General features: G+C 44.2%; 1 protein-coding gene across 1 annotated transcript in view; it reads right to left on the bottom strand.

Annotated features, from left to right (window-relative positions):
• Nucleotides 1-21,679, bottom strand: part of ARHGEF38 (Rho guanine nucleotide exchange factor 38) — a 124,890-nt gene extending 103,211 nt beyond the window's left edge. Inside the window, exon 1 of the mRNA XM_046655924.1 lies at nucleotides 21,292-21,679. Coding sequence (XP_046511880.1) covers nucleotides 21,292-21,487 — 196 coding nt within the window. The 5' untranslated portion in view covers nucleotides 21,488-21,679. The remainder of the gene's footprint in view (nucleotides 1-21,291) is intronic.
• Nucleotides 21,680-25,502: the final 3,823 nt, after the last annotated feature.

Here is a 25,502-nt window from a genome sequence, read left to right as displayed (position 1 = left end):
TGGGAACTTAATCACTATACCACTGGGCCAGCCCCTGACAATTAATGTTTTAAGAATCTAAAGAAGTTTTTTAAAAAAAGGGAACCACAAGAGGCCAAAAGAAAATAGAAGAAAGGAAATAAAGAACAAAACTTAATGAAATTGAATAGAACTTCAACTCAAGTTTCAAATAATTCCCACTGATACACTGCAAGGAACGCGAGGTCACAAAAATCCTAAAAGACACAAAGAAACAAGGTACCATGAGTCAGATACAGGAAAAAATAGCGCAATTATACCCACAAAGGCTTAAGATATTGGAATTATTAGAGATGTAAAAAAGGTGTATTTAATAAATTTTGTTTCTAAAGAAACCAAGAGTGGTTTGGAATTACAAGCAGGAAACAAGAGGCTGTAAAAATGACCACGTAGATTCTAAAAGAATGAACTGTAACTTTGAAAAATAATACTCAGAATAATTAAAATTTTAAAACTCAGAGGAACAAAAAACTCAAAGAAAGGTTAAAATAGTAAATTATACAAAGCTGAATTAGTGAATCAAGCCAAAGAAATTGTACAGAATGCAGCAGAGAGAGGAGAAGAGCTGTGAAACGTGTGACATAGGCTTGGCGACACTGAGAACTGAACGAGAAGTTCTGACAGATGCTTCAGTGGAGTTCCACAGAATGTAAGGAAGAGGCAATATTTGAAATGCCAATTGCTGGGGACTTTTCAGAATTTTTGAAAGACACTAATTGTCAGAATCAGAATTACAATGAATTCCAAACAAGATAGGTAAACTTAGAAAACCATACCTAGATATGATGTTTTGAAACTTCAATGCAATAAGGATGAATAGCGGATCTTAAGAGCAGGCAGTAAGAAAAGACAAATCACCTACAAAGGGATGATAATTAGACTCATGCCTGCCTTCACAACAGCAGTGACAGAAGCCAGGAGATAGCAGAATGATTCCTCCAGATGGCTGAGGGAAAACCACTTTCACCCCAGAACTGGTTGCCTAGCTAAACTTTCTCAAAGATGATGGTACAGTAAACATTTTAGAAAATCAAGATCTTAGTTTACCACCCAAAAGTCCTCATTAAAAGTAATTCTAAAAGATGTACTTTACTCAGAGGGCAAATGGTCCCAAATGGGAAATTGAAATGCAAGAAGGAGTGGATGGACGTGAAGAAGGAAAGATAAATCATATGAAAGATTAATCCACGAAGAAGGACACCTGGACAGGTGGGGAGAAATCAGCAGGTACGAAGCAACACTCAAGGACAGAATGTTCTGGTCTTTCTAGTCTGGAAATAGTTAATTGCCTTTCACACTGAAAGGGAAACACGTTGTGAAAAGGAGCACACCTAAACACATTTTGGAGAAATTCCTGAATCCCAAGCATAAAAAAGCTCATAAGCTTCGTGAAAGAAAAAATTCAGGTGAGACTGCACTTGGATTAAATTTCTGATGTGTGATGTTGGATGCTAGAAGACCCTGGGATGTTGGATGAAGATTCTGGGGAAAAGATCTTGACCTTGGCGCCCTTGTTATTTATATTCCAGGTCAAAAGGCCACCATTTACAATACAGGAGAAATTAGGAAGTACCACCCTTGTAATTTCTCTGGAAACATTACCTCATTAAGAATTCCAGTTACATGAAAACAGGACCAAACATCTCAGGACAGAGGGAGATGGCATACGTAAGAAGCATCTACAGACTCCCTCTCTCCAAACTCCTGATGAAAACATTTGACAAACAACAGGATCCTGCCTGACAGTTTGGAAATCTCGGTGCTTCGAGGTTAAGCGCTCTCTGGAGAGAGCAGGATGGTCAAATTCACTATTGTGCCCGGAGCACAAGCCAAGGGCCTGGAGGAGCTTAGAGCAGAGACCAGAGACCAAGCCCTCGTCCTGCTGCCCCAGAGGGTCTGATGGAGCTCAAGTAAGGGGTTGAAGGTAAACAATCAGAGCTGGCGTTGATTAAGGGGCAAATGCGAGAGACACACACGAGAGCTTCAGGAAGTGCGCACGCAACGTGTGAGACATGCAAATAGAACAGAACCACACAAGGCCTCTGGGCATGTTAAAATTGTTTTCCCCCAAATTAACACTTATAGTAATTGAAAAAAGCAGACGAAAAGTTTCAATGTCAGAAGCAAGTCATGTTTTAAAATTCAAGGTGGTTTTCATTTGGGTTTGGAGTGCAAGGCAATTTAAACAAAACAGAGCTTCTCTTCTTAAAAAAAAAAAAGGCCTATGGGAGTTTAAAAATCATCTAGAAAGAAAGCTTACGATGCAGAGTTGAGGTACAGGCACAGTGAGCAGCAGGACCGAGTGCATCTTTGTTCCAGAGAGTGTGCTGGTGATGGAACGACCTTCACAGTTCACTATGTCCCCTGCCTCCCAGGCCCTTGGACCGCACGTCATGGACCACACACATGACTGATGCTCTTCAGCTTGGCCTCTTTCTATCACGCACCACATGTGTGCAGCATCAAATCTCCTGCAAAAATGTTATTTCAAGGTAACGTGTATAATAAAACGTTCCCTTGGTGTCACAGCAATATTGCTTCTCCTCTGACAGCATTGTTAGGACGATGTCTACGTGCACTGACTAATGCTCACCTGCCAATTCAAACAGGAGTCGATGTTGTGGATAGGAATAGTCACACACACCTTCTCACGCTTACGAAATACAAAGACCAAAGTGAGTTCTTGGTGGAATTGACTGTAAAACATCAAAAAATATTACTAAAGAAGCAGGAGCTGATCTTAAGACTGTGATTCTCATTTCAATAATTTTAATACTAATTTTTTCCTCTTATAAAAGGATATATCCTTTCCCCCCTATTTTATTGTGGTAAAATATACATAAACATAAAATTTACCATGCTATTTTTAAGTGTGCAGTGCAGCAGCATCAGGTACTTTTCACGTGGTCGTGCAGCCATCAGCACCATCCACCATCCAGCTCCAGATCTTTTTCACTTTCCCAAACTGAAAACCCATCCCCATTAAACTCTTACTCTCACCGCCCCCTGCCCCCCTGCCCCCAGCCTCTGGCAACCGGCACTCTGCTTTTTGTCTCTAAGAATCTGGCCACTCTAGGAACCTCATGTAAGTGAAATCATAGAATATTTGTCCTTTTGTGACTGGATAATTTCACTGAGCATAATGTTTGCAAGGTTCATCCATGTTGTAGCACATGTTCAGAATTTCCTTCTTTTTTAAGGCTGAATAACATTTTATTGTATGTCTATACAACATTTTGTTTATAAATTATTTTTGATATTAAAGCATTATATGCTATTGCTGCAATTATACTGATTCCAATGTGTTGTTCTGGCCTATAATGAGAGCAACTACGATCTAGTACCTATTATGTACAACTTTTTAAATATACATTACCTATAACTTCCTCACAACACTAAAGACGGGCTATGACTGATTTTAAAGACCAGTAAACTGATGACCGTGGACTTAACTAGAACTAACCGGGGCCTCAGAGCGCGGAAGAGCTGGGACGCACACCCTGTGCTGCCCGGAAGGCTCGGCTCCGCCTCACGGCTCCTTCTGCTGTCGGGGCACACGTGTCACAGGCCTGTGCCAGACGGCAGACACGCGGTCCAGAGGTGGCCCTGACGCCCCCTAGGTGCGTGACCGGGGCCGAGTCGCTTGGCTTCCCGGAACTGCTCCAGCGGTGGAAGGAGAGCCAGAAGGGTGATGGTCCTGAGGACAGAGTGACATTCTGCAGTGCTCACCGTGCTCGACGTGGAGCCTGGCTCGTGGCACGCTTCACCCTCACCAAAACGCTGTGAGGCAGGCGTTTTATGCCCAACCTTTTGTTTACACACGAAGAAGCAGAAACACACAGAGGGTGAGGCCCAAGGTCAGGCCACAGGAAGTGGAGGCACACCGGAGCCGGTCTGGCTCCTAAACCTGCATTTCAGCCTCTGCCGACCGCTGGGAGGTTGTGAGAACTGAGATGAACCATGCGAGTTGCTGAACTCGGTGTCTGACACACAGACACTTCTCAGAAAACGTCAGTCATGAATTTTAGGGCCCTGACTCGCTTGCTATTTTTCTGTATCTGGTTCTGAATGGCTGCACCTGCTTTTCCTCTTTGTTCCCTTGGGAATGTTCCGAGGGCGGGAGGGGAGCTCCAGCCTCTGTCAGGAAGTGTCCCTCCTTGGCTCTGGACCTGCCCACGGAGCAAGCATGAAAGGCAAGGCTTCTACAAGTCCATTCAACAGCAGGCCGAGGTGCACTCCTGGTCCTCAGGCTGGATTCAGGGGTTCATGGGACGGGGGTTTGGTGGGTGGTGCTGTTGGCATAACATAAACGCCTGAATTTTAAAAATCTGATTCTCTCCATTCACCCTGAAGCTGAATCGCCAATGCAAACAAGTTTCTGAGAAATTCACTGAAAATGTTGTGCTTCTCTAGAGAGTAGAACCCGCAAGAGGACAACTAAAATAGGACACGTGTTCTGCTAAAGGACACAGCTCGTGGCTGCTTTTGAAATTCTAGCCCTTATTTATTTGGATTAAGTCCCTAGTTGGTATTATGTATTTATGACTACTAATAAATAATCATGGGTTTTGATTTCCAGAATTATATTGAAATCTCACCTACCTCTTAATAAAGAAGAGTTGGAGCTAATATTTTCATAGACCAGCTTAAAGTTGTGCTTCATGTTAACAACCCCACACCCCCAAGACCAGACCCAGCAACACTCAGTCAACACACTCGCTGAGCAGCCTGCAGTCGCTTCACTGGAGAACACAGGATAATATGACACAAGAACCTGGCCCTGAGCTAAGTCATAATTTCATCTCAACCACAAATACATTTACTATTAAATAAAAACCAAAAAGAATCAGAATTTGAAGGTGTTAGCAATTTTATGAATTCTGTAGTTTTCAAAGAAACCTTGTATCTAATTTAATATCAATTTTTAAAATTATGTATTGGGTTTGAGCTGGTACTAGCTTTATGTTGGGTGTACAATGGTGAATAAAGCAACAGTCCTTTCTGTCAAGAAATGCATCATCTAGAGGTGAAGATATGTTATTAAGTTCAGAGGACACACCAGCACTTTCCATTCTCTCCCTAAAACACACCAGCTGAGGCCTGTGCCCTCGTCCACTAATGATTGTCGTGTTTTCCAAGAATTAGTTGTGTTCAACTGCTAACTTGAAATCTGCTTTAATGCTTCGAAATGATTTGATAAAGTCAAGTTGGCAAAATATTGCTGCTATATTAGGAGCCGAATGAAACAGCTGTGGAAGATTGAAGAAACAATCATTCTAGAAAGATTTTGCAAACAAACTGCTGTGTAATTGAAGACATCATTACCACCGACTGTGACCCGTGTTGCACACAGCACAGCCTGGTGGTCCCGCCTGCTGGAGAAGTGACACAGATGGGATCCGGAGAACAGCTCAGGTCTGGAAGGGGAAGGGCCCTGAGTGCAGGGAGCAGTGTGTCCAAAGCCTTGGCAGCAAAAAAAGGATTTGAACAAAGCCGAGTGTGGCCAAGGAGTTATGAGTCTAGAGGATATCAGGACTCAGATCTTGAAGCCCTCATGAAGGAATCTGGAATTTTTAGAACAATGGGAGATCAATGAGGAAGTTTTCAACAAGTGAGTGACGCGTGATCAGATTCTCTTTGCAAGATCACTCTGGCCTCAGCGGAACCAGATTTCTGGGAAGAGGGTGGACAGCAAGCCTGAGGGCAGGTGCGGTGGCCGTGATCCCGGGTCGAGTCCTAGGGGAGAGGTGGAGGCAGTTAAGATTTGTCTAGCTGCCAAGAGGACAGAGAACTAGACAGATGAAGAGAAACTTAGGAGATAAAATTGGCTTGAACAGTCAGTATCGAGGGCAAAGGAGAGGACAGTCAAAGCTGTCACTCAGATTTCTGATGGTTAATGGGGTAGTGGAGCCATTTAAAGAAAGAGAGAGCGACAGGAAAGAGCAGGTAGGTCTACCCCATTCCATCTTGTTATAGAGAAAAGGGGGCTAGTTTCTAGTGAGGGTAAGTCTTTAACCTTAAGTAACAGAAATTGAGCTCAGATCGTCCGACCATCACACCCTCTCCACCCACCTCTGCAGCCGCCTTACTGCCCATATAGGGTAAACACATCTGTAAATCTATGTAGGGTTTTATTCCAGACAGATCATTACTAAACCCCCAGATATGATTATAAATGTCCTTTCATCCCTCTCTGCGCCCTCCTCAACCCAAAAAAACCTTGGCTTAGCATTGCATTGAACCATTCTGACTTAAGTTTCACACAGTAAAATCCTTTATCCGTTTCAGTGGAAAGATGAATGGAGCAGGCCTTCTGTGAAGCAGGATGAAAATAATTGCATGTCAGATGGCTTTTGGAGAGGAGCCGGTGAGTATCAAGGGAAAATGTGATGGAACGGACCCTCGGCTGCTCTGAACTTGAGAGCTCAAACACTGGGGCAGGATATATCTCATCCTCCTGCGAAGGGCGTGTGATTTATTTCCTCTGACTGCTAATTGCTGCAGAAAGTAGAGAAGTGATTTTCAACAAGGAATCCAACAAAGCTTACCTGGCTCGAAAAATACTTGGTGGCATTGGTTTGAATTTACAGGCTCCTGCGCTGATCAGCAGTGCAGCCAAAACAATTAGGAGCTAAATAAATCGGTACTTAATGGAAATATCTGTATTTAAAGTCGTTAACAAGAGGAGATGAGTGAACGAGGACAAATTTTAAGCCCTGAATAGAAAGGAAACTTTACTTGGTAAAGTCCTCTCTATTCAATTTTTCTGTTGTGATTATTCTATTGTGGAGAATGCAAAATTTCGAGTGGATAAGAAATACTGATTTTATCCATCTGTTCATTCATTCAACAAGTATTTATTGAGTGCTGGTTGTGCTGTGCATTGCTCTAGATCAGGGGTTCTCCACTGGCAGTTCTGCTCCCCACCCCGCCCAGGGATATTTGGCTATGTCTGGAGTCGTTTTTGGTTGTCAAGGTAGGGGGGTGGGGGCCACTGGTACTTAGCGGATGGAGGTGAGAGAGGCTGCTAATATTCTATGGTGCACAGGACAGCGCCCTGCAATAAAGAATTATCTAGCCCAAAATGTCAGTAGTGCCAATGTTGAGAAATCCTGCTCCAGATGCTGGCCATACAGCAGTGAGAAACAGAGGAAACTCAGCTCTTAGGAAACTTATACATTAACGACAGGAGAGAAACAATAACCCAATTAATAAAGAAATACATAGCATGCCAGAGAGTGATAAGGCAACACGAGGGTGGTGGGTAGTGGTTACTATTGTGTGGAAGGAAGTCACGGGAGGCCCATTAATAAGGTGATTTTTGTTTGTTTTTGGGTTTTTTTTTGAGGAAGAATAGCCCTGAGCTAACATCTGCTGCCAATCCTTCTCTTTTTGCTGAGGAAGACCAGCCCTGAGCTAACATCCGTACCCATCTTCCTCTACTTTATATGTGGGACGCCTACCACAGCATGGCTTTTGCCAAGCAGTGCCATGCCCACACCCAGGATCCGAACCAGCGAACCCCAGGCCGCCGAAGTGGAACATGTGAACTTAACTGCTGTGCCACCGGGCCGGCCCTAGAGAGAAGCAGACCTGGCTTCTCCACCTGCTCGACCGTGGGAGTGGGGCTGATCCCATTGCTGTCTTCTTTAAAAAAAATGTCAGTTTGTCAGTTGTGCATGAATTTAGGGTAAAGATAATTTTAAGGTAATTTGTGGACAAATTATCTGAGTGTCACTGCTTTTTCTCCTCTTTTTATTGCCAAAACCTTTATGCTGGCTTAGATATAGGAGTGCACCATTCTCCATTTTTTTGTATATTTTAGACAAATGAGAAACAGGGTTGGCTTTTCTTACAACTAATTGAAACAGACTCTTTTAATTCAGCTTGATCAGGTATAGCAGGCCACAGACTCCAAAGACCAATCAGAGAGCGTTGAGCCACACACCGACGCGTACAAATGTGGTGCACGGCAGTGTGTGGTGCAGAAGCACATGGGATACACAGCGAGTGTGTGAACAGGCGTACCACACATCATGTGGTCTGAGGACAGGAAAAGTCGTCCCATTTGAACACAAACATGGTCAATGATGTTTTGAAAATAGGGTCAAATTGTGGTTTGAGTGTTTTGTTTGGTATGATTATTTTTGTTGTTATTAATTTGTACACACTTATAAGAACATACAGCAAAAAAGATACTGGACTTGAGCTTTTCTGATAGGTTTATCCCAATCCCAAATCTAATCTGATTAACGATTCATTGAAAGAAAATTTTAATTACAGTTATATGTTTCTTATACTCTACATACAAAAAATCAAATACATAAAAAAAATTTGCTTGCAACTGCAGTATAATGAGGCTTCAGTTTTGACAGAGAAATGGTGGCTTTGTTTTATAATAATCCATTCATTAAAAGAAATCTAATTTCACATATTAACTTAATATTTCACTTCTTCTCATAAATGCTCAGAACAAAAACGCAAAAGCACCCTATGGGAATGTAATTGCAGTATTTTAAAAATATTCAGCTAAGTTTTGAATATTTTAAAAACAGTGGCACCATCGTAACATCATGACAATCCTCAGTGTCTGATTGGTGTGGCCTTAACAAGCAAGTCAAATTCTAGGAGAGTATTTTCAGAAATGTTATTTCAATTTTTAGATGTATAGATTAGAGTAACAAAGAAAAGGAGAAAATCGCTACTTACAATCTTTCCTTAGCCCAGAACAAAAACAATTTAATCTCTTTATCCATATCTGGTTATCAAAATGTGAGGTTCCATTCTGAAGGATAGCCCAAGGTCGTCCAGCACGTTTCCTATGCCCTTGCTAACGCGGTCAGAACTGGAAAGGGTGATCCAACATAGAGAAGAGAACTATGACCAAAAAATGGATCAAGAATTCCCTCGTCTGAGTCAGTCCAGACCCAGGAGCTGTGACAGTTAAGCCAGAGAAGGGATCAGGGCCTCTGCGAAGGACCCACCACGGGGAAGTCCTGCTTTACCCACTCAGGGTATTCATCGTACAGCTGCCGTGCCACCCACTTACCATGTATTCATTCGCTCACTTACTCGACCACACAATTACTGAGCACAAGTCAGCCTTTTCCTAGGTCCTGAAGATGCAAATGTTCCTATCCTAGAGAAGTTCGACCAAGTGAAAGAGACACCGGCATGTGAGTAATGAGCACGAGAAAGGCACAGAGGATGTGACACACAAGTGTCCTTTGGGTTTAACGACTCAGCAGGATGGCCCTGAAAAGCTGAGCAGGAGTTTATTAAGCAACCAGGGTGACGGTGAGCACTCCTGACTGAGCGAACACACATCAAGACACGCCATCCAAGAAAAACTGTCCCTCAGGCCAGGGACGCAAATGCAAAGGTGGAGTCAGGCTGTAAGAGGCCTCAGAGCCATTTTAATGTTAGAACCTGGGGTCTCTAAATTGTATTTTTTTTATTATGGTAAAATATGCATAACGTAAAATTTACCACGTTAACTATTTTTGAGTATACAGCTTAGCTGCATTAAGTACATTCACATTGTTGTGCAACCATCACCATCATCCATCGCCAGAACTTTTTCATCTTCCCAAAAAAACTCTGTCCCCATTAGCCATTAACTCCTGACTCTCCTTTCCCCAGCCTGTGGCAACCACTAGTCCAGTTTCTGTCTCTATGAATTTGACTGTAGGGACCTCATGTAAGTGGAATCATGCAGTATTTGTCTTTCTGTGTCTGGCTGATTTCACTCAGCGTGATGTCCTCAAGGTTCATCCATGTAGTAGCATGTGTTGGTATTTCATCCCACACTGTTCTGATCATGTACCTCCAACACATGTAGGGTATTAATGTATCTGTACATTATGAGGAAGACTCAAAAACAAATACTTTCAAAGGATAAGACTGAAAAATAATCTTCTATTTTCTTTTCATAACGGATTGTCTTGAAGAGCCCCCTTGGCTACCCGTCCTTCTCTTTGGAGCCCACTGCTGTAGGACATGGAAAGACAGGAGCACAAGCAGAGGAGCAATACGGTTTGACCCCCGGACCCAGCTTTTCCAGAGACACCCTCCTCCTGCTGTGTGCTCTGCTGTTAGTGATGAGGAGGAGTTTAAAGACTAAATAATTCAAATTGTCACATTTGTATTTTTTGAGAGGAATATTCTAGTGAATCTAGGAAGGATACACCTCAGTCATTGCAATTTTATGTCGTTCTGACTGCCATCTGCATGAGATATTTTGTTGAAAAGCAGGAAATAATGCAGCTACTGGAACACACTTGTAGGTCACTGTTTACTTCAAGACTGTGGGTGAGCGTACTGGCAGAACTTAAGGGTTTCTTGACGTTTCCTAGTATTGTTTAAAATTTTATGCAAATGGGGGCCGGCCTGGTGGCGCAGCAGTTAAGTGCGCACATTCCACTTCTCGGCTGCCCAGGGTTCGCCAGTTCAGATCCCGGGTGCAGACAGTGCGCGGCTCGGCAAAAGCCATGCTGTGGTAGGCGTCCCATGTATAAAGTAGAGGAAGATGGGCATGGATGTTAGTTCAGGGCCAGTCTTCCTCAGCAAAAAGAGGAGGATTGGCAACAGATGTTAGCTCAGGGCTGATCTTCCTCAAAAAAAGAAATTTTATGAAAATGAGTTGATTCCTTAAAATAAACCACACAACAGTTACTGCTACTAAAAACTAATGTGAGAGTGATGGAGACTGAGTGTTGGTTGAAAAAGCATGGACCTTGGAACCAAGTGGACCCCAGGACAGCTCTGTCTTCACCACTTCCTAGCTGTGTGACTGCTGGGCAGATCCTATCCCTCTCTTAACCTTGGCTTTGTCATCTGTAAATATACGACGGTGACTTTATCATCTGTAAATATATAACAATGACTTCATCATCTGTAAATATATGACAGTGACTTTATCATCTGTAAACATATGACAATGACTTCTTTTAATTTTTGTTTGTTTTTTGGACCTTGTCAGGATCCTATATTGTCAGAATCTGCTCAGGACACTAGCTTCTTTGCAAAGTTGTTAAGAGCGTGAAATGACACAATGCATCCACATGCCTCATATGCATGCTCAGTTGATGTTAGTAGCATCTTTTTCGTTTATGACCCCCAAACAGGAAAACCAGTTATCACCCTGTCCATGTACTAGGACATGTTTGATACTTCTGTCTGGAAAAAAATCCCAAATCCAAAAATCAAATCGGATTTCCATGTCTCAAATTTTGACATTTTAGAGGTACAATTAAGTTCTTTCTCATCACAATTCCTATATTGCTTTATTTGTGTCTCTAATATAATAATAACCACTAATGTGTGGTGGATGCTGTGATGAGCTGACCAGTTCCCCTTCAGGAATAAAAGACTTTTGTCCAGCTGCTGGGAGGGCCACAGCAGACAGGTTCTTGTCAGGAATCGTCACAGGTGAAAGCACCTCTCAAGTTACACCCCCTCCCAAGGTGGCCTCTTTCAATAACTTGAGGGCCCAGGTCCTTCACGCCACTAGGGACAATGCTAAAGGATCATCTCGTCTTCAGAACTCACCTAAGAGTTGGCTCAGGCTTCCACTGAGACCGTATCACAGCTCAACCTCTCCTCTGCCCCCAATCCTGCGCCCTTCCCTTCTCTTCCCCCGGTGGTGGTCACAAGGACACTCCCTAATAACCTCTTGCACCTGATCTCCAGCTCAGAATCTGCAACCCAGGAGCCCAACCTGCAACCACATCTCAGGCACTTTTCAAAATGCTGCAGCAGTGGGTTCACTGCCCGCCTCACTGGATGGGTGGGCTTTGCTTCTGAGTTACTTTATTTTCTCAGGATCTAGTCAATACCTGGCGCACAGAACACCTAGCAAATGCTTGTTGTGTAAGTTCATTAAAACTGGGGCCTCATTTTATTTGGCCAAGAAACTCTTTCTATTTTCTTGTTTAATAAAAGTTATTCTCTCTCTTTACAGAAAAAAGAATCTAGAGCAGTTAACCCCAGAGTTGACTCCAATTGCGTAGTAAGGAAATGGGAATGACAGGATTGTAAAAGCAAACATACCAATCATAAGGATCAATATAGTTCTAATTGGTCATTGAGTACGTGGTCAATGAGCTGAGCATCTACTCTATACCCGGCACTGCTTAAGTGCTGAAATAAGACTAAGTGTCTACCTCCAAGGAGGATTATACTCAAGTGGAAGAGGGTCACAGATAGAACAGACTAGCCTAGTGTCGGAGCTGTGAGGGGCAGGACGGGATCAGAACACACCACCCAAAAATACCCACTTCGGCACATTGATGCTTCTGAGCTGAAGGCAGCTGAGGAACAGCAGGTGCAGGAAGGGTCCTCTGCCCTCCCTCTTTCTGCCTAAAATCAAGATGCAAACTTCCTGTGACACCCTCCTTGTATCAGGAAGAGGAGCATATACTTATCACCCGAGATGGGGCGTTGACATCAAGCTGAGTCTGTAAAGCAAACCTCACTAAACCCTGACCCGTGAGTTTCCCCCACGTTTCTAGTCACTTGCCCACAGTTTCACACCCCTAGCGAAATGCCATTTTCCTTTGTCTTATCACATCTCCACAATTTATCACTCTTTGTCAAAATGGTATGTAAGCCCCTGGGTCTGACTGTTTCTTTGGGATTTTCACTTCTTCTATGAAACCCTCCATTCCGTTTAGAATATTAACATTAAATAAATTGTACATGCTTTTTCTCCTGTTAATCTGTCTTCTGTCAGTTCAATCACAGGTCCCAGGCACAGAAGCTAAGAGGATAAAGGAAAAGTCTTTCCTCCCCTATACCTCGTTAGGTAGGATGCTCAGGGAAGGACTCTCCAAGAAGGTGAGCAGAGACCTCGATGATGGGAATCCACACTTGCAGAGATTTGGGGGGAAGAAACTTTTAGGCAGAGAAAACAGCTAATATAAAGGCCAAGAAGTACGTACAAATTTGACTCTAAGCTCCAGACAGTTAAATACAGTAAATTGCTTGTTTTTATCTGGGAGGGAGATACGTTCTAATTCTTAAGGATAGCTAAAGTTTTTCCTGGAATAAAACTAGATGGCACTGAGAGAGGTAAATAATATCTTCATCAAGCATTTCACAACACACAGAAGCAGAAGACCGTGTTGGCTTCTTGTAGTGACATTAGAGATCTAACATTAAGAAGCATTCAGGAAAGAATTTCTGGGAGGGGCTACCGCGCGTCACCGTGCTTAGAGCATAGGCAGATGGCAGGACCTTTCTTTAAGGAAGAGCTGGGTGTCAGAGAGTCCAGATCATGTCCCCACCAAGGGCCTTGGTGCGGTATCCTCGAGCATTTGTTTATCCTCTGATTCACTAATCAAGAAAGAAATTGTTCAGAACAACGTGGGACAAAGGCTTTTAATCATAACACTCTATTTTCCTGCTGTGTTTCAGACTCACAATTTAGGCTGACTTCACAGAATTCTATTGAGATATCCCCTACCCAAATAAAGAGCTGCTTGTTTCCAGTGTGAAATTCCATTCTTTTCATTTGCAAATGCAGACACTACACCACCACCTCCCCTACCCACCCCCATTGCTATAGAATAGGGTTTTCAGTTTTTTGGATGTATATTAAATTTTGTTGAGATGCAAATAAATAAGCGACAACAGGTATAAAATTAAAGAAATAGTGTCAAAGTATTCAAGGAAGTGGGAGATGGAGATTTTGAAGCTATTACTATCGGGAAACCTTGCTTAGCCTGACTTTGTAATTTTCTTTCCTGGCAATTAAAAAGAACGTTTATCAAACAGCAACATGCTGGCAGAGGAATGTCACAATAATTCCAAAGAGAAACGTGCGTTCCAAAGTGAAGGCTTTAGCAGGCTTTATCACAGGGGCCGAGGCATGACTGCATCACAGAACATCTCCTGCAGCCCTGGAACCGCTCTGACTTCTTGTTACCAACAAGCCATGCAGACAAGACACCTGCCGAGTCAGTGAATTAGATGCACTCTTGTCGATCCAAATAGTCCAGAATCAGTGGATAAGTCCAAACTGGGGTGAGTTTATTCTGAGCCAGGTTTGAGAACCATGGCCTCGCACCTTCTCTCCCCAAAGACGTGGGGAGGACAGAGTGGCTATATACCGTCTTGGAACAAAGAGCACGTGTCACATATGACAAGAATGTACTTTTACAACAGTCACAGGATTGCTTTGCTGGCAGACAGGTGAGTGGTCACAAGGTGAGCACAACAGGTTGGTAATTAATCCTTAGTTTTTAGGAAGAAATGCTTGTGCTTAAAGGAAAGCTGATATGGGGGAAGATACATCCCTATCTATAGGGCATCATTCTTGCCTTTGGGGCCTAGCAAATGTTTAAAGCAGGTGTACTATGCGTGTTCCATAGGCCACGTCAGGACCTTTGGAAAAACAAGGTCAGGCTGAATTAGTTTTACACCAAATGGCTTCCTCGTATGCTCCAGTCTATCCTATTGCTTGTCATTTATTCATCACTATTTTGCAAATATTTAAAGCACCTGCGTTGAAACCAAGCTCTATCTCCTGAGGGGGCTCAGGAGCTGCCACCCCAAAGTGCTCTGCTTTGGAATATTGATTATTTCGAGCAGAAGACACTTGAAAAACAGCACATGCAGCGAGAGGCTTCTTCTTTGTCCTAAATCCCCCACCGGGAGCGGCATCAGCCAGGGAACAGGGAGTCTCGTCACAGGAGGGGACACTGCAGTTGGCACCACGGGCAGACAAACTTTGTCACAAAGCACCACACCTCCCATCCCTTCTTGTGAGCCATCTTCTCTAAATGCCTCAGTCTCCCCAAAGAGGCCTGCGTTCCCCACCTTTCCCCTATCGAGACGGTAGATGAGCTCTCGCATCTTATCTTTTTTGGGGTATTCACTCTTTTTTCTGTGATGCCTGGGTCTGTAATATTAAAAATTAGTACGCTTGTATACTTTCTCTCCTGTAAGCTGCCTGTGGCTGTTTATTTCGTAGACCCAGCTATCGAACGTAGGAGGGAGAGGCAAAGTCTTTCCCCCCTTTGACACCCGTTTTTCAACTATAAGCCAGAACTGCAAAGGCATTGGGATTAAGTAATGTGTGAAAGCCCCTGGTGAGCACAGTTCCTGGCAGGTGACAGTCACGCCATCTCTCCCTTCCCTCCTCTTCCCTCTCACTGTCCACAGCCCAGAGGAGAAGCAGGGCGTATCCTGGGCGTAGAGTACAGCCGAAAACCGCCCCTAAGCAGCCTCCCTGGGGGCCCGGAGCGCGTGTACAAGCAGAGGCTGGCATCTCGTGCCTACATGTTAAAAAGTTATAAATCAGGCGGGAAAATTGTGAAATAAAATATGCTCTATCCTTCTATCTTGATGACTCTACTACCGTCACAACAATCTGGAAGGCCAAGTCCAAATTTAAGTTTCTCAGATCCTCAGAGTTTCATGCCAAAATCCAGCAAGAGGCCCTGGGCACCCTCATGCCTCGTCAGCCCTGTGGCCTGTGTCCCCCCCTTCCCTCTCCCAGCTCTCTCCCACGCACCAGGGGCCTGGGAGGCACGGTGTGAACACCTCGGCCTCCTCAACTCCAGACCCTCCTCCATGACCAGCTGCCCGTCAGGCCAAAGGGTGTGCACACCAGCAGACATGTCTGCCCTGGAGAGAATGTGGTGGCCCAGCAGGCCTTGGAGCCGGTATGGGGGCTTGTTGAATGGGAATTCCAAGGCCCCAGATACCCTGAACTCTGGGAGTGAGGGTGGGGGCCAGGTGGTCAGGACCTCGGTCCCAGGGACTCCTCCCGTCCCTGGTGGAGAGCGGGCCGCAGAGGGGTGCCCTAGGGCACACCCTGAGGCTGAGTCTCCTGGGTTCCAAGGGTGACCTTGCCTACAAGTGCAGGATTCTTCAAATAATCCCACCTTCACCAGGATATCAACACCCACAGAAAGACCGAAGGTAGTATGATTGTGTCATCAGGAAAAAGTAATTCTGTAAAAAGAGAGATTTTTTTTCCTGTCCTGAATCAACAGAAACAAAGATGAAAGTAGCTTGAATGCATTTCTCTCACCCATCTTTCTCCCAATTACGCATATCATTATTTTAAGAAATATTTCTGTTCATGCTCAGTACGTCTGAGTTCTTGCTCTCTCCTCTCCCTCCTCCTCTTTCCTTCCTTTCATTCCTGCCTCCCTCTTGATTTCTCATTTTACATTGTGATAAACCCGTAATCTTTGCAGACAAAACAAACAAACAAACAACGAGAAGCTGTATTTGCTGCCTTTAAGGAAGTTATACCTGGAGTCAGGCCAGTGAGACATAGGAGGACCAAGTTTCCCGTCACCATGCGGTCAGAGTGGAATTGCTCAAGCTTTCTTGATTTATGGGACTCACACTTTGCTACAAATGGCTCTTCTAAAAACTGCAAAACAGCTTTACTAAAAAGGAAGGAAAGAAAAATATGCTTCGTTTTGGTTTCTATGCATGCAATGAGAGAGAAATTACTTAGATTTAAAAGTGCCCTGACTTGTACAAAGATCTGCCCTTCAAGTTAGGAAACTTGGTCTTGGTGTCACATTACTGACCCGTGGACTTCCCGCTTTACAAAGGGCGGATGGAGGAGGTCCAGGGGGAGGACCTGCCTAACACTCAGGGAGCAGGCGGGACAGACAGGGCTTGTGACGCCAGGGTAGACTCACGCACGGGGGCTGGACGGGTAGTTTTATTCCACCTCAGTGAGGCCTCAAACAAAAATCACCAAATCTTCCAGTGTTAACAACTCCTCCTGATCAATTCCAGATGGTCTGTATTCTTAAAAATCATTACAAACTAAATGGTCCCATGATCTTACCAAGTCTAACATTGTTTGAGCCATTTGTCCTCATCCTGCAAAATGCACTATTCTGGATAAAGTCTGTGCTGTAGGGGGTTCCTCACCATCACCAGAGAAAGAGAACTTCAGGCTTTCGTAAGAACATCCAGTCGACCCTTTCCTGAAGAGAATGATATGCTGGCCTCTGCGAGAAAACCTGCTACGAACTGGAGGTGTGGCTTCTGACTTGTGACATTTTACCCTTCCCCTTTCTCTCTTTCACCTGATACTTGATAAGTGAAATATGCACTGGCCAAAAAATTAGCCAGAGGCTGAATGTGGCCACAGAGATCCACTGTCCTAGTTTGGGGTGCTACAATGTATATCATAGACTGATTGGTTGAACAACATACACTTATTTCTCACAGTTCTGGAGGCTGAGAAGTCCAAGATCAAGGGGCTGGCAGCTCTGACGTCTGGTCGGCAGATGGCTATCTTCTCAAATCCTCACATGGCAGAGAACACACAGGGAGCAAGAGCTCTGCGTCCTTTCCTAGAAGGGCACTGATCCCACTCATGAGGCTCCCCCCTCGTGACCTCACCACCTCCCAAAGGCCCCGCCTCCTAACACCATCACATGTGGGATTAGCTTCAATATACAAACTTGGTGGGCACATAAACAGTCATCCCATTGCACCCACACTGAGAGGAAACCTAGAATGTCAGTAATATCAATCACATAGGGTTTTCAGAAAAGGCTGCTGAATGTTAATCAATAAGTTTTTTATAAAAAGTTTCCATCATTAGAGAAATACGTCTCCAGCGCACACACACACAAACACAACTATATCTATACCTGCACACACTAGATAGATTAAACAGATATATAATCTGCACGTGCACAGACATGCTTGTGCCTAGCTGTTCAGATTCGGTGCATTTCAAAGGGAGAGTTCACACATAGAAGCACATATAAAATCATTTCCCAAAGAAAACAGTTTAAACAACTCAGCCAGGGATGTCCACTTCCATCACTATCTGAGGCACCCACTAAAATGGCAATGAGGAGCTGAGCTTGCATGGAAGCTAAGATGGTGGAGCTCTCGTCAGGACTGGAAGAGGAGGCCTGAACTGAGGTGTGGCCTGGTGTGCTCTAAAAGGCGGAGTCGGGATTGAGACAGCCTTCCGCTAAGAATGATCTGTCATGTAGGCAGTTCTGTACATTTTAATTTCTAAGACGTACGTTTCTTTTTACTGAAGAGTCATCTCTATTAGTGGAGACATGCATCCTCACATGTGAAGACACAGGGCTCTTAATTCAGGCCTTGGCACCTTTCCTTGCACTGATTCCTGCCTAGACCACATCATTCAAATCATTCATTCAATTTGAAAGTTACGGGGTGCTGACTGTGCTGGGCGCGATTCTAAGCACAGAGATGGAGGGTTAACAAACAGGATCTCTTTCATGGGGTGGGGGCAGGAGAGACGGGGGAGGAAAGGAGAGGCCAGAATAGGCACTGTCTCCCACTCTGCGCCTTCTGCCTCATCCCTGCCTCATCGTCTCTAAAGACAACATCTTCTGACAACCTCCTCCAGCCAATCCTGAGTCGACATGTGCTCCTCTCACGGGCCACTGCCTCCACCTCTGCGTCTGTCATACTGGTTCTTGCCTGCCTTATCTGTCCCAGTGAGACTGCAAGCCCCTTTGGAGTAAAGGTCAGACATTTTTTTCTTAACGATTTTGTAGTTGTAATTCCTGGCATATATCCTGTTTTTTGCTCACCATATAGCATATTCTAAAAATGCCAGTTAACTGAATGAATCTGTTAAAGGAATAAAGAAGCCACTAACAGTAGGCTGGCCTTGAGCCACTTGTACAACTTGCTTAATAGGAATGACTGTGTTATGTGATCACAATATTCTACAAAGATTTTATGATATTTTCATTGGAACCATGTTCTATTGTTTAATCTAGTAGCTTTCACCCAGTGTACCATTTTTTAAAGACATTACAATTTAGGATTCACACCACTAAAGTGATGTCTGTCAGAAATTGAATTGAACAGGTAGACTGTGTATTATGAGTTGAGAGGTGAACCTGGGGGAACCAAAAAAAGATCTCATGTTTCCCAGAACCCAGAGAACTTACTTCCAGAGACAGTCAGAGCAGAGCACTTTATTACTGGGATAGCAGCACAGCGCCGGAGGACGTCGACTGAATGATTTGAGGCTGCTTCCCAAATCTGGAAAGCACACCGCGAGCTCCCCACGGCTTTGGGCCGTCTATCCGAGGCCTCTAGCCAGCTCAGGTCTTTATTCAGTCCCTCCCAGGGAATTACGGCTCTAAGGTGGGCAGAGAAAAACTCTGGGCACTGCACCAATAAAGAGCTTCTCATGGTGATTTAGGATCATCTGCATGATGATGGCACAGCACATGCCAGAACGCAAACCCATGGAACTGATGGCTTTGAACACTAATGAGAAAAGGCCTCCTATTGTGGCCCAAGCCGTGAGGGAAAGATTGCATTGAAAGCTCTACCAGGCATTAGATATCAGACTCGATTTTCTAAGGAGTTAAGTCTAAAAAATGTCGCTTCTCAGCACGCCAGCCTACCCTTACAGCTCTGATGTGCTCCTCCACGTGCCCTGACGATTTCTCTCCGGCACAGACAGTTCTAGGAATAGGGTTGACCCCTGAGTCCTTCCTCCCACCCTCAGACAGGATCCTACAGAACCTGAAAACCACAGATCAACCCAGCGCCTATGAGCCTCAGGTCTTCTGCGGAGTAACCAACAGACATCTGCTGTTATTTTTGGGGACAGACTTATTTTTTTAGTTAAGTTTAGGAAGTGAATTGCAAAAAGGATTTTCCTTTTTCTTCTTTTTTTGCAATTGGAAAATCTGAACCAAAAGGATACTGAATTAGTGAATCTCAGACAGAAGAAATGTGTTGTTAGGAATAAAAAAGTGGGCTTTTCCTGAATTTCTATATGTGGTCTCTTTGTCAAAGGACAGAAAAGAGTTGAAATAGGTTAGCAGACAGTAAATTTTATCCATCACGATGGTACACAATGAACAATGACTACTCTTGATTGAGTGCATACCATGTCAGCCAATATCCTAGTGTTTCACGTAATTATCCACTTTCATCCTCCTATCAACACCATGTGGTAAGTATGGTCATCCCACTCTCACAGATAGGGAAACTGAGGCTCAGAAATTTAAGTAATTTGCTCAAAGTCTTCTAGGTGGTAACTTGAAGAGTCAGGATTAGAAACCAAATGTGCATGACTTTAAAACTTGCATTCTCTTCAATGTGTCTGTTGCCTTGAGAATAATTAATTTCAAAGATCAAACAGTACCCTTTCCCGCCTTTTAAAAATTTCCTTTGAGGGAAAGACTTGACTCTGCGCTGTGATCCCTAGCTTCAGGATTTTTTTTAAAGCATTAACTCAGAGTAGGAATCTTTAAAGAGTTAATTTAAATGCATTTAGTTTAACTTATTTAATTAAGTTAATTTGCATAACTAAGTCCCAACACATTTTTGAGAAGGAGAGCTGCTAAGTACCAGCTTGTCGCATTGGTCTTTCCAGCCTGGGCACGGTTTTCCAGAATGACAGCTCCTGGTGGGACTATGAGAGCTCCGACACACAGTGTGCTCAAAGATGGAGGGACAGGTTCCAGGGGGTCACGTAACAGGTGCCGCCATGGACACCTAAAATCGCACAGCATCAACACCAGAATGAAGTTTACCAGAACAACGATCTTCAGGAGAAAGGAGAAGAAATAGCGGGTGGACGGGGAGAGACAGAAATTCAGGGTCTGAAACAGGGTGTGTTCCAATAACTGTGCCAAATTATCTGATGACCATCGCAAAATAAACTGAAGCTGCTTCCTCAAAAGTCACTCAATCTGAGAGTGTTAAACGTCTCTCACCATATCTGGGTGTTACTCGATTCTCTCTGGAGGAATGAACACCTATGTGATTTGCAACGATCCTGTTACACTGTCCACTCACTATAACATTCCTTATTCTCCACAGACATGACCTCAGTCTCATGTCCCTGTTTGAGAGAACCACAACCACAGGCCAGGAGCACTACTTAGACCTTGTGGTGTGACATCTCACACCCATCTAGCGAGATAAACTATCTTTTGTAGGTTTCTAAATCATTTGCTTTCTAGGGCTTCCCACTTCTTAAACTCAGTGAAGGAGAGAGAAGGAAGGGGGAAAAGTAACAGGAAAAATATTACCCTCACCAGAAAAAAAACCAAAAAATATTAAGAATTGGCTCTTTAACTACTAAAGGACACGATAAATTTTTCCTATAATTTTTGAATTACATTTACTTCCATTTCTTTATTTTCCTCTTTATGGAGGAGGAAATATTTGATTTTCTCCTCTGCTTTGCTGCTTTCTTTGCAAATGGAAGAAAAGGAGAGAAAGAGCTGGGCGTGCGTGGCCTGGGACAATTGATTTCCTGTCGATTACCTTGTAACTTCTGGTTGTATTCGGTCCTGTCAGACTGGCTCCTCCTCAAGGCACCCGAGTGGTCCCCAGAGACACTGCTCTCCACCACAGTGTCAGTCTTCCTTCTCTCCAGCATGTACAACCTGGGCCTCAAGAAGGGCAGATTCTTTCTCTTGGTGACCACGGTTTCTTTCCCGGTGGCTTCCTTGGGCTCCATCTGAGGCAAAGTCAAGCTTCAGAGGCTCGCAGACAACGGCTGGATGCTGAGGAGCCTCCGGTGGGGGGAAAGCCGCAGATTAACTGCCCCTCCTGCCTACAGGCTTCCCTCCAGCTTACCTGGCTGTGACTGCCACCTCCTCGGAGTCCCAGAGCTCCACCCCTATGAGGTCATTCTTTCTTATACCTAGAAGCCAACAGGGGAAGCTGCCACCTGTTACCTGAGAGACCTGCGGCACAGAGCTAGGCAAAGCAGGGCCCTCACCGTCACACGCTCCTGGAGCAAACAAGAATCCCATTGTGCAACTGGGCTGGGGCCAGAGGACAGTGAGCAGGGCGAGGCCAGGAGGAAGGGAGCCGGAGTGTAGCCTGCAGCCTGCCGTCCTCTGTGTGCCTTCGGGTGTGCACAGGTGTGTCTGCTGCCCGGAGGCAGACGGGGCTGTGTGCCACCTTAGCTCGTCACTCATCTGTGCCCGCGGGGTCAGTGGGTGCTGCGAGAATTTGCGTTTGCACCACAACAGTGGGTACAGTCATTTTTAAGGACTACTGTACCTGCTCAAAGTCGTGCTTCCGCCTTTAAACACTGGACAGTCAGAGACTATTTACTAAAAACACGCTGCCAAATGTTGATCTGCATTCCTGGGGAAACAAGGATTGGCCTGGAGAGTGGTCTGGCGGTGGCGCCGGCAGAGGAAAGTCCCTAGCGGCCAGAGCCTCCTGATTTCCCTCTCTCTATGCTGCCGCCCTCGCCTGCAGTCAGTCCTTTCGTGGTCCCAGCCCAGTCCTTCTGGGTCCCGGTCCTTAGGAAAATAAGTGCTGTGTCAGGTGTGGTTTCTGTAAAATCTTCTCTCAACCCTTCGCAGATGGGGCCCGAGAAAGGCAGCTCCTCTTGGGCACAGAAGAGGTGGAAAAGTGTTTGAAACAGAGAAGAGACAGTAGAAAGTAAAAGCATTGGGCGAGGACTGGGAGGGAGAAAGGCAAACAGTGATGGGCCTTTCATTAATTGTTTTGAAGTTGTTTTTCCTCATATTTCCTGAGATTTCTCGAGGGAGAAGTTCTCAGAAGCTCGGGGAACGCACCAAGTGTCTTGTACGCCCTCGTTAGAGACAAGAGGGATGCCAAGGAGGAAAAGAGTTTCTCTTTTATGGTAAAGGAACACACCACCAAAATTCAGCTTTGTGCTGCCCGTTCTGAATCGTGGCTAACTCTTGTTAGACAAGGTTTATAAATAAGGAAAAAGATAAGAACCGTTTCTCCGAGTCAGGATGTGTGGCTGAAGACAATTTGCCTAGTTATCTTAAAAGATAATCGGCAATTCTTCCACCAGTATAGAGACATTTATGTATAGCTTGGCATAGTGAATGGCTTTTATTTATATAATTTATAGTCTTTTTTTTTAAGAAGTCCTCCCAAGTACAGTTAATAAATGCTTTCAAAGGCACACTCACTGTTAAGATGTAAAATGAGCTTTTTGATTCATGTTAAAAATGTCTCCATTTTATTCTAATATATATATATATACATATATGTACAAAATATGTGCATATCCACCTTGTTACAAGCAGACGTAAACTGCTAGAGATAATGCTACTGCAAAACTGTGCAGGCCTTGTGGGAAATATGGGGTTAGAGACACAGCGCTCAACGACTTTGTCAGGGACCCATAAAAGCATATAGAAAAACTAAAAAAATATGATAGCACAATTTTACATGTGATAAATGGTTTAGAAATACATAAATACTACAATAAACACGGTTCTTTATCTTGAAAAAGAACCGAAAGCTCCCTGCAGAAGTGCTTGCTGGAAGGGTCACAGCTTATGAGTCCTAGTGAAGTGATGCAAGGAGACGTATTTGGCACCAGCTGGAGATGTACACGGCCAGATGCGGGCGAGTGTGGGCGAGTGAGCTTGGAGCCCAGGCAGGGAGCTGGAGTCACCGGTACCCGTGAGTGTGCATGTGTGAGCTTCATGACTTGGGCCCTCGGGATAGTGTTCTCTGCATCTCTAGTGTTTCCAGGGGATGACATCGCACATAAGCAAATGTGAAACTGTGTTAGGCTCGAAAGCCCCCTGATTTATCAGTCTTGTTGGAACAAATTTGTGTTTTCAAAACAACCACTATAGCAGAACTTACTGTAGTAGCTTTATTGTAGTTTTAAATTTCATCATAGCATAGCTCCTATGGATTCAGTAATACAGATGTATTTCATTTATTCACAATTGTTTCTATGTCAACCTTTAAAATAATAGATAAATTCTTTCAAAACTACTTTTTAATCAATCGGTGATGGGGCAGTCCCTGTTAGCTGACTTCTCAACACTCATTTCTCCCACCCGCCCCCTTGCCAGTCCTTGACAACGGAACCCTTGTTTTGCTCAAGGCAGTGCTAGGCTTGGCTAGTCATAACGATAACTTTGTTTCCTATTCTCCAGTGTCTTTTGCCACTAGGGGTGGCCATGTAACCCCAGTCCTGGCAAATGAGACCATCTGTTAGAATGGGGGGTGGGATGTGATTCTGGAAAAGCTTTTTCTTCTCCAATAAAAGGGATAGTAACAGCTGGCCTCAGCCACCCCCCCTCATCCAGACTTGATCACAGGTGTGATGCGTGGAGCAGTGGCAGCCACCCTGTGTCCATAAGGAGAGACCAAGACACCACGGGCTCTGACACCAGTGCCAGCAGCCATCCACCTTTAGACTTCTGCTATGAGGGCAGAATCAACCTCTTCCTAAAGCCACTGTTGGCTGCAGCTCTTGTCTACACACTTCTAAGGGATTCAGCAGACAGGGCGTGATATGTTTTTGAATTCACAGTTCTCTCGCTTCTCTCTGAGACTGTTTAGGACAATGTGTTTAGAATCACTAGCCTAAAACATGGTTTAGTTTCGCTGAGAGATTTTGAGTATTTGTCACTGGAGCATCTTGCTAGAACATGAGTGAGACAGAAGGAACAAGGACTCTAATTTTTCTATGTTCTATATTTTATGGCAGAGGTATGAAAGTATTTTGATACAAGGATTTTACTTAAACAGAGTATTGGTATTAAGTAATTTAAATTAATTTTATTGGGAGTAGAGAACAAGTAGTTCCTGGGTTATTATTTTAAAAAGCACTGGACCGTGAATCCACGACTCAGTTTTCGTTATGGCTGTGACATAAATTGGCTTCATGACATCACAAGTGACACACTCTCTCTGGATCCCAATGTCTTCATCTCTGAACTGTAAGGATGAGTCAGTCACTACTGCATTCACCTAGTATGCTCAGTGCTCCCTTTAGGCGCGTGAGAAAGTGCCCTGCCCTGCACCCTTTCGGTTTATACGTGGCCGCTAACTTGCTTTGGCCAAAGAAATTGATTACAAGTGATGTACGTCCCTTCCGTGAAAGTGTTAAGAACTGGTGTGAGCTTTGCCATGGCTTTCTTTCCCTCATCTGTGGTGACTGGCAGGATCCCAGGCAGTGGCTCCTCCATCAAGATGAGCCTAGAATGTGGATGACTCAGAGCAGCGCCCCCGCCATAATGGTGTGCAGTCTGAGCATGAAAGAATTCTCTGATGCTTTAAACCACTGAGATTTGGGGCCTTTTTAAAAAAAAAATTATTACTTCAGCATAACCCATCCTGTCCTTATTAACGTGGGGTGTCAGTTTAGTGACACATGAATCTTTTTCAGGTCTAGTATTATATGATTTCTGGATTCCAAGAACCAGGATGCTATTAGGTTGTAAAGCTCCTCATTCCAAACCAGAAACCACATCTCTTGAATAACGTCATGAATAAACTGGATTGGAGGACGGAAAAGGACTTGTTTTAAGTTAGGCACTTATTCTAGGAGTCCAGGTGAGAAGTGCTTGGACTGGGGTAGGTGTGGTAGGGATGGAGAAAAGTGGATGAACTCAAATATGTTTTAAAAATTGAAACGACAGAACTTGTATTCATGTAATGTATGTGAGGTGAATGAGTAAAAAGAGGAATGAAGGATGAATTCCAGGTTTCAAGATTGAATAACTGGGAGG

This window comes from Equus quagga, chromosome 3 (assembly GCF_021613505.1).
Source record: "Equus quagga isolate Etosha38 chromosome 3, UCLA_HA_Equagga_1.0, whole genome shotgun sequence".
NCBI lineage: Eukaryota > Metazoa > Chordata > Mammalia > Perissodactyla > Equidae > Equus > Equus quagga.
The sequence above is the reverse complement of the archived record's forward strand: the minus strand, read 5'-3'. Positions and strand labels throughout refer to the sequence as shown.